General features: G+C 39.0%; 1 protein-coding gene across 1 annotated transcript in view; it reads right to left on the reverse strand.

Moving 5' to 3' along the window:
• PRUNE2 (prune homolog 2 with BCH domain) overlaps positions 1 to 12,193 on the reverse strand; it is a 130,963-nt gene that overhangs the window by 48,999 nt on the left and 69,771 nt on the right. Inside the window, exons 7-8 of the mRNA XM_041396291.1 lie at positions 7,583 to 7,741; positions 129 to 6,612 (exon numbers count right to left, since the gene is read on the reverse strand). Coding sequence (XP_041252225.1) covers positions 129 to 6,612; positions 7,583 to 7,741 — 6,643 coding nt within the window. The remainder of the gene's footprint in view (positions 1 to 128; positions 6,613 to 7,582; positions 7,742 to 12,193) is intronic.

Below are 12,193 nucleotides of genomic sequence, written 5' to 3' on the forward strand. Positions count from 1 at the left end.
TGTGCTGTACATTAGGGAGACACACAAACTCCACACTTCACTCAAAGCCTCTTCCTCATAGACTTCATAAAAATACTTCCCTCTTTTCTCTCTCCTATGTATTTGCCCTGGAAAGCAGATTTTCTTACCGTCACATGATCTTCTATCTCCACCTGGTGGTGAGTCAGGATCGGTTGTTTCTGTTTCAGATTTTCCTGTCAAGAAATCCGTATGTGGGGGGGTTACTTCAGACATGGAGGGCGATGGTACTGGGGTGAGATTTTCCTCAAGACACTCCATGGATGTCTCAGACACCTTGTCTTCGGTCATTAGGATGCCCTCTGCACCTTCCAGAGCAGCCGGCAGTGGCAATCGTTTTTCCAAAGAAACACTGTCATAAAATGGCTGCTGTAACAAGAGTTCACCGTTTGCACACTCTCTGCTGCCAGAGGGTTCAACGTCAAAAGATGCAGAGGATGGTGGAGTACACACTGTTGGTGATTGGTCATTAGGTATTTCCTTAAACACAGGAACACAATTTTCAATTACAGCTTCATATTCTTTTGCTGTGTCATCAAACAGTTGATTATTTGAATGAGATTCATTACCTTCATTACCACCAGGTAGAAAGGATTTGGGAAAAAGTGTCCGTTCATGCTCTGATTTCCCTTCTGCTGCCTCACTGTCTAGCAGTGTCAGTATGTTCATTCCACCACATGTGCCTGCCAGGACATGAGTCGCTGAGGTGTCCCTGATACTATGTGCTATCCCTGCATCAGAGTCACCCACACATTCTTCTAGCCTATCTAGCTCAACATCAGTTATTGCTGCATGGTCAGTATCAGAATATTTTACAACTTCACCCAAGGCACTGATTTCTTTTAAGCTTTGTTCTTCCCTATCAGGATGATTGAAATCCATGGGAAGCAAATGCATTTGAGAGGCTGATATTTGAGTATCAGTTGGTGCTCCTTGATGGCTTGCATTAGTGAAACTTCCATGGAAGGTGTCTTTCACATCGAAGGATGCTACTTTTGTAACTTCGCTGGCATTTTCAGCTGACTCAACAGGGTCAAAACCCATCTTATTTTCTAGACTGTATTCGTCTGGAATTGCAAATTCAGGAGGCTCCTGAGGATTAGAAGAGATAAGCTGATAGAATTCATTGGTCTTTACTGGTTCATAGTCCTGGGGGCTACCATTTTCAGAGTGCATCTCATTCTGCATTACCAACTGACACTTTGAATCAAAATGTGCCTCTTTATTCACATTTGATCTTTTATGAATTGGCTGACTGTCTTCAGGCTCCACAGCAATCTGAGAAGATGGGATAGAGGCATGTTTAGCTCCATATTCCTGGCACACATCAGGACTGCTTGATGACTCTGAACCATTGTCTTGGTCACAGTGACTTAAAATATCAGGATTTTCACCATCTGATTTCAAAGTGACAGTCTGCTCAGCATTAGTCCACAGGTCAGGTTCCACTGAAAACTGTTGATTACTTCCTTGTGTGTTATCCTGTAAAATATCTGGGATAAATGCAGTTTGGGGAACTAATATATTCCACTCTGGACTTGACTTTTCTGCCATTTCAAAAGATAAGTCTTCTACAGTGAAAGCATCTGGCACAGAGTTGTGCACTCCTTCACAGGTGTCCTCCTGCTGTCCTTGAGGAGTAAGATTTGCATTTCTCTCATCATCTCTTGGTAGATCCAGTACAGTGATTGCTTCAGCTGCTGTATTTGGTATAGCTTGTTCCTCATCTGAAAAAGAGTTCTGTGGAGTCAGTTGATTTTCCTCATCTGCAGAAAACAACTGCTCTATCAACTCCCTTTCTTTTTTATCCAGTGTGAAAGAATCAAATTGATTGAACTGTAAAGTGTCTTCATTTATCTGACCATCAGCACTATTGATAGAATGTACTAGTCTTTCGTTTTCTTTTTCATCAGAGTACAGGGGGGCAGGTGGATTTTCATCATTACCTGTATCTGTGGAATGTGTTTCTGTTAGTTCTTCATCTTGTGAAGGGGAGCCACAGGAGTACTCTTTACTGTTTCCTAGCTGATTTGTTGCAGAGTGACTTGACACGGAATACTGATCTTCCAATTGCTTTTCTTCACAGGGCTGTGAACTCTGCCATTCTGAACTATTATCTAGAAAATCAGATGTTCCTACTGTGGATTTTGGACTAGTTCTTGAATCAGCTTCCAGTGACATACTCCACCTATCTACAGCTTTTAAAGAATGCTCTTTATCACCAGCAGCAGAAGTTGATGCAGGATCTTCATTCATTCGATACAAATGTGAGTCTTCCCCACTATATGGTTTTTCATTGAAAATACTCACGTGAGTTATTTCGTCAGATGTTTCACTGTGGCTTGTAGTAGATTGAGTAGTCTTATTATGATCAATAAAGTCAACAGTCCCATCCTCCTGCAATACCTTTTTGCCTTCAGTTGATTCAGAATTTTCACCAAAGGTGCTTACCAGGACCTTCTCTCCCACCTTAGTTTTTGCACCTAAACTGTCTTCATTAGGTCCAGGACTTGTTGCATTGGACTGATCACAATCCTCTTCATTTTCAGCCCCTTCGTGCTGTTTGTTTTCACACACTGAATCTTCATTAATCACTTCTGGACATGCCTCTGAATTCTCTGAATCCTCATTTATGTCAGGACTTGATAAAGAAGATACAGTATCGTCATCTACATGGGCATTCCAAAAATCTAAGCTTTTAGGAACTTTGTTCTCTTCGCCGCTTGCTTCAAATCCTTCTTCATGTTCATTCCCAAATTCCTGCTTTTTAAAAGAATCCGCAAGATTTTTATTATTTTTCATCTCCCACACATCCCTGCTTCTTTCATGATGACTAGCAACTGGAAAGTCTCCCCACACATTCACAGATGCATCATCACTTAAGTCAGGACTTGTTCCACTTGAGTGTGTATAATAATTTATTGAATTACTCCACATATTATCTTCTTCCAAATAGCTTTTGATCTGTATATCTTTTGAAAGGCTGCTTGTGGTATTTGCTATTTCAAGGATTTCGCTTGCCTCAGGACTTGTTCTAGGAGACTGCAAATCTTCATGTGGCTGTGAATCCCAAGCACTTTGGAGAAAATTGTCATTAAGCACTGCAAATGGCTCTCCACAAAGATTCGTAACAGTTTCTACATTTTCAGAGTTTTCATTTCTCCCAGAAGCTATTTCAAGTGAAAATGAATTTTCTATCACAGACGTATGTGTAATATCAGGAACACTAACAAATTCAGAAGGATTTTTCTTAAACTCATCTGTGAAAGAATTTTCATTGGTCTTCATCAGTTCTAAGCTATTTTTAAAATATACTAAATCAGAATTACAAATGTCTGGATGGTTAGGAGCCACTTCATGTAAACATTCTTGCCCTTCTCCCAGAGGTTCTTGTGGTTTATCCATCAAAGGAATTGATATGGCTTGGCCACAACCATTCTTTCCAGAGTCATTCCAGACACCTGAGCTTCCAGGTAATTTAGAAGAATTATTTTCAGGATTATCACTACCCTTATCAGAACTTTCAGAAACACTTTCCATCTTGGGACTTGTTGCATCCTCTGTCACCGTACCCTCTTTTCCAGCTGCCTCAGAAAGCAGCTGTGACATTTCACTATAATTGTAATTTTGTAGTAAGGGGTCATCAAAAAATTCATAATCTGTGCCTCCTTCAGAAATACTTGAAGATTCTAAACTGCACTGCAACACATCTTTTCTCTCTTCCTGACTAACTGGATTGCTTTGATTGGAAAATGACACATTCTCTGTGATTAATGCTTCCAAACTAAAACTATTTCTCAGATTTTCTGGGGAGCTGGCAACTTCAGTTGTTGGCTCATTTTCTTCCAAATCTGTTTTATCTGAAGATTCGTTGTCCTCTTGCACTGGTTTATTACAAATGTCATTTATCATCTGCTGCCCACTTGACACATGTGTTCTCTTACATTCTTCTCCTTCCTTAGAGATGACAGTGGCATTATCCCAGCCTTCCTCACAACTCTGCTCACTCTGTAAACGCCATGAGTCCAGCTGTTGCACTGAATCCTCAATACTCAGCTCTTCATCAATACTGGCAGTGTCTTGTGCTGCATTCTTACTAAGCATCTCACTCCCTAAGTCACATATTTTCAGATCCAAACCATTCTCATTTTCTGAAGTTGGCATAGAGGTGTTTGTGTCTTCTACAGTGCCCACTGCTTCTGCCTTGTCAGCTGCTCTCTGTCTAGTATTTAATTCATTCTGTGATGGTGATAAGTCATTCATTGTTTGATTATATGCCAGTATTACTCTTCTGCTTTCAGATACAGGAAAGTTATTTTCACTGCTACATGTTTCAGTTGAAAAACATACATCAGCTGTTTGTTCTGAATTAAGGCAAGGTTTAGCAGAGGCAGAAAGAACTGGAATTTCAGAATTTCTTTCTTGTAACTGGGCGATGTTATTTAGGGGAGTGTTCCAGGTATTTCTAGCATTTGAAAAAGGCACATTGTTAGGAGATAATGGTTCCTTACTTGATTTCTCAAGTACTTTTGACTCAGTCAAGTTTGTGTTCATAAATTTACCAGTAACTGTTTCTTCTTCAAAATCCTTGTCCTCATTTTCTCTTTCATCTTCCACATATGTAGGTGATATATATGAATCAGACGTTGAATAATTGGTGTCTGGTGGAGAAACAACTAAATCTTCTGCTGTATTTGTGGAACTAAGATCCGAGTTTTTATATAAGAAGGTATCCTCCCATGGCACCACTACTTCTGTTACTTCTTTTCTGATGTTTTTATCATACATATTCCAGGTATCTATATTTTCAAATTGTTTTGGTCTATGTTTAGGATCACCAAACACAGTTTTTTCCCCTGTGTTCAGCTTGGAATTATTTTGCATATTGTTGAAAACAAAAGCTGCATTTTCAGATTTGCCACAGTCTTCTATTGAATAACACCTTCCTTTATCCCACACTTCTGGATTTTCAGTTTCATTGCCCACTGTGATTTCTGAAGAATGTGATAAACCAGTTTTTGATATGGCCCATTCCTCAGGAATGTTCACCGATTTTAACTCTCTATCTAGTTTGCTCATGTTCCATACATTTTCTGAGGATTTACCAGCATTTCCTTCATCAAACTCAGTCCAGATTTTGTAAGAGTCTCCAGCTAGCTGGCTATCTTTTCCTTCACTGCTACACCATGCATCTGACATCACAGGTGTTGGTTGGCTGACCTTCCACAGGTCTGTAAAGCTCTCCACTTCTCGCTTTGTCTCATCTAAAGAAGCAGTTTGTAAACAGGAATGTTCACTGTTTTTCTCTTGATTCTCATTGTTCCAGTTATCTTCTATAAACTGATTATCCCATAGACCTGCTTTCATATATTCCATTTGCTTTGGTTGTTTTTGGAGGAACACAGAATCTGAGGCTCTTCTATCACTATGTTCTCGTAGCAAAGGATTTTCTTTAGAATCTTTCCACAAGACAGGACTCTGAAATACAGATTCCTGTTCACTTGTACTCCATGCATCAACATTTCTGGAATCTAGATCAAAGCCATCCCACCAGCTCCCATATCTAACACGAGATGGAGAGTAATTTGTGCCATCTATTTCATTAATTTTTTTTATGACATCTTGTGAGAAAATTAAAGGCTGCCCATTATCTAATGGTGAAGTATCCACAAGACTATTCATAGGAGTTGGTGGAATTCTTGAATCAGCAGATTTCAGCACTTCTGGTGAAGAAGAATCACCTTCAACTAAATCAATCAAACTTGAAGTTTTCTCACACATTTCTCCTGTATTCTCATCAAATTCAGCCAGATTGTCTTCCTCAATTTTTGTCGTAAGTAAGTCAGTTGAATACTTTACTGTATCATTTTCTGATAGGTTTGTCTCATCAAGTTTTTTCTTCAGAGTAAGCTGATGCCCTTCTGATGAATCACTATTGAGAAAATAGTCATCTGCTGGGGAACAATCAACAGAGCGAGAAGATGACTGAGATGGAGCTGTAACCATGGGCACTAGATCAAAATTGAAAAGACCGAAGTTATCGCTATTGCTTCCTGACTGAGACTTTTGCTCTTCAGCTATTGCTCCTTCAGGAATAGGGCTGTAGGAATCAAAGCCAGGCAGAAGACTGTGATGTGAAGCAGCACCTTCTGCAACAGGGCTATCATCACTAAGAAAAACAGAACTCTCCTTGGAAGACCGGCTGCTTCTAATGGTAGCCAAGCCACTGTCTGGACTCACAAGGTCTACATTAACATCAATGTGGGCTTGCACAGACCCATTTAGATCTTGAGGATTTTCTATAAAATTGGCAGAACTGGGCTGTGGCTCTACATCAGAACCATATAACTCCATAATACCAGAAGATCCTTGTGAAAGTGGAGCACTTCCAGCAACAGCTTCAGTAGAAGAAGTTCTACTGTTTGATACCATTTCTGGTTGCCTTCTATTTATAACTTCCTTAATTAGAAGAAGAATTTGATCACAGGTCACCGAAGAATTTTCTTGATGATAAATGAGAATTTGGTCACATTCACATTCTAGAGGATCCAGCTCCAAACAAGGATTTTGACATTCTTCTAATTCACAGCAGATCTGTTGAAAAATGGGGTATTTCAGAAGTTACTGCAGTCATGGACATAGGCACATATTGACTACTTTATCATGTAATACAGCCATACCTATCTCTTCCTATTAACCTATTGCTTGGCCATGTCACTGCATCATCCTTATTATGATCCCCAAATAGATTATGTATTACAAAAGAGGATCAAGACAAAATATTTGTCATATGGTTGGTCAAAAATTATACCATTTGACTTCTTGGTTCACTTCTTGTTAGAAAATCCAAATAAAATGTTTGGTTGTTTCCTTAAGAAATCTGAGTAAAATTTATTAATTAATTTAGGAATGTATTTCTAGACTGGGATAATTATATTAGTAAAATAAATAAATGCATTTATATTGGTCTTGAAAACCATGGAGTAACTTAGCCACCTGTCCCAAAAATCATAAGTTTTCAAGACAGTGGCAAGAAAGTTGCCACTGAGATAGTCTCTTCCATCTGGGGACAAATATAGTTTAAAAAAATGGAGCACACCTAGCTCTGGACAAATGTACACAATAATAATGATTTGTTTTGATTTCAGAACTTGAATTCTTTAGGAATAACATATACATATATGAGTTCTGGTCATTACCACTTACAAGGTGTTTGCTTATCACTCATTGAAAAAGACACATTTGTATAACTCACAGTACAAACCCAAGTCAAAACTGGGGAAAAAACATTTTAACTGAATTAAAAAATCTTGCCTCTTTCAGTATTTTTTATAACCTTTTTCAATTAGCTTGGTCTGAAGCAATAATAAATACCATAATCTTTCATTCTCTTACCATATAAATAATGCAGCCATTTCAAATAGCTGCTCAATTGCTGGTCAACTGTTGCTATGTTTTGACCTCACTTAATTAATCAACATCTTGATACACACTACTTAAAAAAACCTCAACTTTTTTTTTCCAGGAAATGGAAAAAATTCAGATTCTTTTTTCAGGTACTTACTTGACTGCCTAGCTCTACATTTTCCGAGTATACTGCTATTTGTTGTTTTGTTTGCTTCTCATCTGACAAGTAGTTGGCCAAAATGACAAGTACGTCAAACCCATATTTATCTATGAATGCTTTCAGATCACCAATGAGACTCCTGTGTAATTTGCAGTCCTGAAAAACATTGAAAAATTAAAAGAAATGTCAGCAACTTTTCTGGTTCTTTTCATCCAAATATGTTGTAAAAATAGCTGTAAATGTTAAAAAGCATCAGCAGGTCAAACAAGGAAGAAAATTCCATTTCACTTGTCAAAACAACTATGTACCTAATAAAAATCAAGAACCAGTCCCATAGCACAGTAATGGAAGAACACTAGAATACTAAATGCAGGTTTTGCCTTCCTAATCTGCTGCTGCTGGTGAAACATAATTCTTACTTGTTCCTGCTACCTGCTTTTGCAACATTGATTAAAAGCACTCCAAGTTCTAGTGTATACCCATGACAAAGAAACTGGGCAAAGCGAGTAGGAGACTTGCATGGATGAGCATGGAACTTGCAGTAAAACTAAAGAAAGAAATATATGCAACCTGGAAGAAGGGAGAGACCACACGGAAGGACTCTAGGAACATCAAGTTGGAGGGATACAACGAGAAAGGCCAAGACCCACTTGCAACTCAGTCTGGCAAGGGCCAGCAAGAAGGGCTTCTACGATTTTATCAGCAGCAGAAGAAAGATTAGGCAAAATGCAGGGCCACTGCAGAATCAGATGGGTGTTCTGGTGGTGGAAGACAGAGAGAAGGTAAAATTACTGAAATGCCTTCTTTGCTTGTCTTTATTGTTAAGACCAGCCCTCATGAGTTGCAGACCTCAGCAGTAAGAGAGGAAGGCTGGAGAAAGGAAGGCTTCCCCTTGGCTGCTGAGAGTTGGGTTAGAGATCAGCTAGGCAGACTTAACACCTTAAATCCATGGGATGCACCCACAGGTGCTCAGAGAGCCAGCAGACCTTGTTGATCGGCTGCTTTCCAGCATCTTTGAAAAATCATGGAGAATGGGAGAATTGACTGATGATTCAAGGAAGGTCAATGTCATTCCCGTTTTCAAAAATGGCAAGGAGACCTGGGAATCTACCAGCCAACCTCAGTTCCTGTAGAAGTGATGGAACAGATAATTCTGGAGATCATCAAAAAGCATATAGAAAACAAGGTCATCAGGAACACAGGAGTGGTAAGGATGGATTCACTGAAGGCAAGTCAGATTGGACCAATTTGATAGACTTCTACGATGGCATAGCAGGATGGGTCGACAAGGAGAGAGCAGTGGATGTTGTCTACCTGAGCTTCAGCAAGGTTTTTGACACTGTTTCCCATAACATCCTTAGAGAAAGGCAGTGAGGTGGATCAGGAACTGGCTGAAGGCAGAACTCAGAGGGTTAGAGGATCATGGTCAGAGCAGCAGAGTCCAGCAGGTGGCCTGCAGACAGTGGTATTTCCAACGGGGGACCAATCTTATTCAACTTGTTTTTCAGTGACCTGGAGGAAGGGATCAAATGCAGGTTTGCTGTTGACACTAAACAAATGCACCCTCAGCAGGTTTGCTGGTGACTCCAAACTGGGGGCAGTGGCTGATCCACCTGAAAGCTCTGCTGCCATTCAGTGGGACCTTGATCAGCTGGAGGGTTGGGCAGAGAGAAACCTGGTGAGGCTCAACAAGGGCAGGTGCCAGGTCCTGCAGCTGGGGAGGAACAGCCCCAAGTGCCAGCACAGGCTGGGGCTGACCTCCCGCAGAGCAGCTCTGTGGAAAAGGACCTGGGGCCCCTGGTGGATCACAAGCTGTCCATGAGCCATCAGTGTCCCAGTGGCCAGGAGGGCCAATATCATCCTGGGGTGCATTGGCAAGAGTGTGGCCAGCAGGTCAAGGGAGGTGATCCTCCCCCTCTGCTCAGCCCTAGTGAGGCCACACCTGGAGTGCTGTGTCCCGTTCTGGACTCCTCAGCACAAGGGAGACAAGGATCTACTGGAGAGGGTCCAGTGGAGGGCCACAAGGATCATCAGGGGTCAGGGGTCTGGTGCTTCTTTCTCACGAGGAGAGAATCTGGGAGCTGGGATTGTTTGGTCTGGAGAAGACTGAGAGGGGATCTCACCAATACATGGAAATATCTCAAAGGTGGGTGGCAGGAAGATGGTGCCAGAATCTTTTCAGTGGTGCCCAGAAACAAGAGAAGGAGCAATGGCGATAAACTGAAACACAGGAAGTTTCACCTCATCAAGGGGAAGAATTTCTTTACACTGAGGATGGCAGTGCACAGGAACAGCTGCCTGAAGGGGTTGTGGAGTCTCCCTCTCTCGAGACATTTAAAACGCCCCTGCATGTGTTCCTTTGTCACCTGCTTTAGATGACCCTGCTTTGGCAGAGGGCTTGGACTGGATGATGTCCAGAGGTCCTTTCCAACCCTTACAATTTTGTGATTCTGTGATACTGGTCTATTGCTATTTCTTGAATAAATCACGTTTTTTTGCTAGGAAAAGAAATACTTTATGAAATTTGTCATGCCAATATTTCATCTAAGAAATAAATGTTAAAATAATAGCATTTAGAAGTAAAATCCACAAGCTAATTTAATTTTGCAGCCCTTCATATGTATCCATGATGATGTCACCCTATGGTAACACACAATTACTACAGATTGCTCCTACAGATCTGCTTGTTCCTGCTCTTTGAATTGTGCAAATCTCAAGAAAACTACACACACACACACACGAGTAAGAACTGAGGCAAAGTATTTTTATACTCCTTGTATCAAAAAAATTGCCTTCTTTCACACACACCCCACCCCAAATACACAGGAGGTAAACTTTTATGTTTCCTATTCTCATTAATGCTTGGACCAGCCCAGTTATGTAAAACTTGAAACAAAAACCATACATCTACCTTTTTAAACTGGGAACATAATGTACAAAGTATAAATGTCATTTTTCAGCCCTCACTTCTGATAACTACTGGTCAACAAAGACGTAGAAATTTAATTTTCTCCTTTATGTTTCTGCTGTTTGTATTTAAATTATTTTTGTCATTTTCTAGCCAAGATTTCTTTTGATGTTGCCAAGCTACACTGGCCGTGAATAAACAGCAGTTCATCATGAACATGGCACAACTGTACCTGCAAACTGGCATGTTATTCCCTTGCATCAGTCTCCTACCTAATAAATTACTGTTTTGATTACAAATATATAAACACTATTTATTAATCTACTCAAATATGTCCACAAAATGCATGGCCCTCCCTCTAAGTTAAACTTAAAAAAAAAAAAATCTTGTTTGTCAAATGCTTTGGAAGTAGATTCCTTTCTGCAGCTAGAGATGAAGTTTCCCTTTGATGTTTGTATAGCATCTAAAAATGAGGTTTATATCAAATTCACACAAATAAATGCACAAACAGTCAACTGGCAGTTTATTGGTGGCCATTCATATGTGAAATCTGAATAGAGGGTTATGGTGAGGAATTCTTCTGAAAAAGCTTTGAATATCCAAACAAGTAAAATCTTCTGAAGACACAAGTATCATGTAGATTAGAAACAGTTCCAGAATGTCCTTGAGCATGAAACAGTCACTTCAATTATCCCATTTCTAACTGCAGCTGGAACAATTAAAATCTATTCAAATAACAAATCTGAACTATAGCAGATTCAAAACCATCTGAAAATTCCTGATAACTCACCTAAACAACCCTAGAGTTTATTCTTTTAAACTAGTACCAGCAACAAAATTCAGATACTCTCTTTACCGGTATTCAAACATCCAAGTAAATAATGACAGTTGCAAACAAGTCTTAAAAATTACCAAAGGCGAAATACTGAAAGACATGATAGATATATGGACTCTCCCATGAATTTGATAATCTAAATTAACAAGCAGAACGTATTATAAATGCTTACAGAAAATTAAAAATTTCCTTCAAAAATGAAAAAATTCAAATAATTTCAACAGTTAAGCTAGTACATCCCAAATTAATGACATGCATTTAAAATATGCTGTTGATGAATTAGTATAATAGGAGATATACTGACACAGTTAAAGAATGACAAAGAGGTCAGTTAATTGGTCACTTTTATACACTCCTTTGCTTTTACTAACATGTATAGGCTTTAGTATTAAGTAATATTTACATAGTATAGGCTTTAGTATTAAGTAATATTTACATAGTGTATTTATATATATGTATATGTATATATACATATATATAGTATCTGCTGTATACTATATATATATATAGTATACTATATATATATATAGTATACAGCAGATAAACAGTGTATATAAACATTAGTAGTTGTTATAATGCCCTCTAAATAACTTAGAAAAATTAATTGTTAGCATGCTTGAAATGTATGTACTTGAAATAAATAGAATCTAGTAGTACATGTATTTGCATAGTTAATAGCAGTATAACTACTGGAGTAATTTAGTGTCATAACATGTAATAAAATGGTCCTTTTAAGTAATGCATATAAATAGTTTCTGCTGAACATAGCAATATGATGAACATTCTGAAATTTACAAATACTTTTCGTATCAGTTAGGTAAGCAGAATGAGAAAGTTGAAGAAATCCAAAGACAGACTTTTGTAG

The sequence above is a fragment of the Onychostruthus taczanowskii genome, unplaced genomic scaffold, assembly GCF_017590055.1.
Source record: "Onychostruthus taczanowskii isolate IOZ18803 unplaced genomic scaffold, ASM1759005v1 scaffold129, whole genome shotgun sequence".
Lineage (NCBI taxonomy): Eukaryota > Metazoa > Chordata > Aves > Passeriformes > Passeridae > Onychostruthus > Onychostruthus taczanowskii.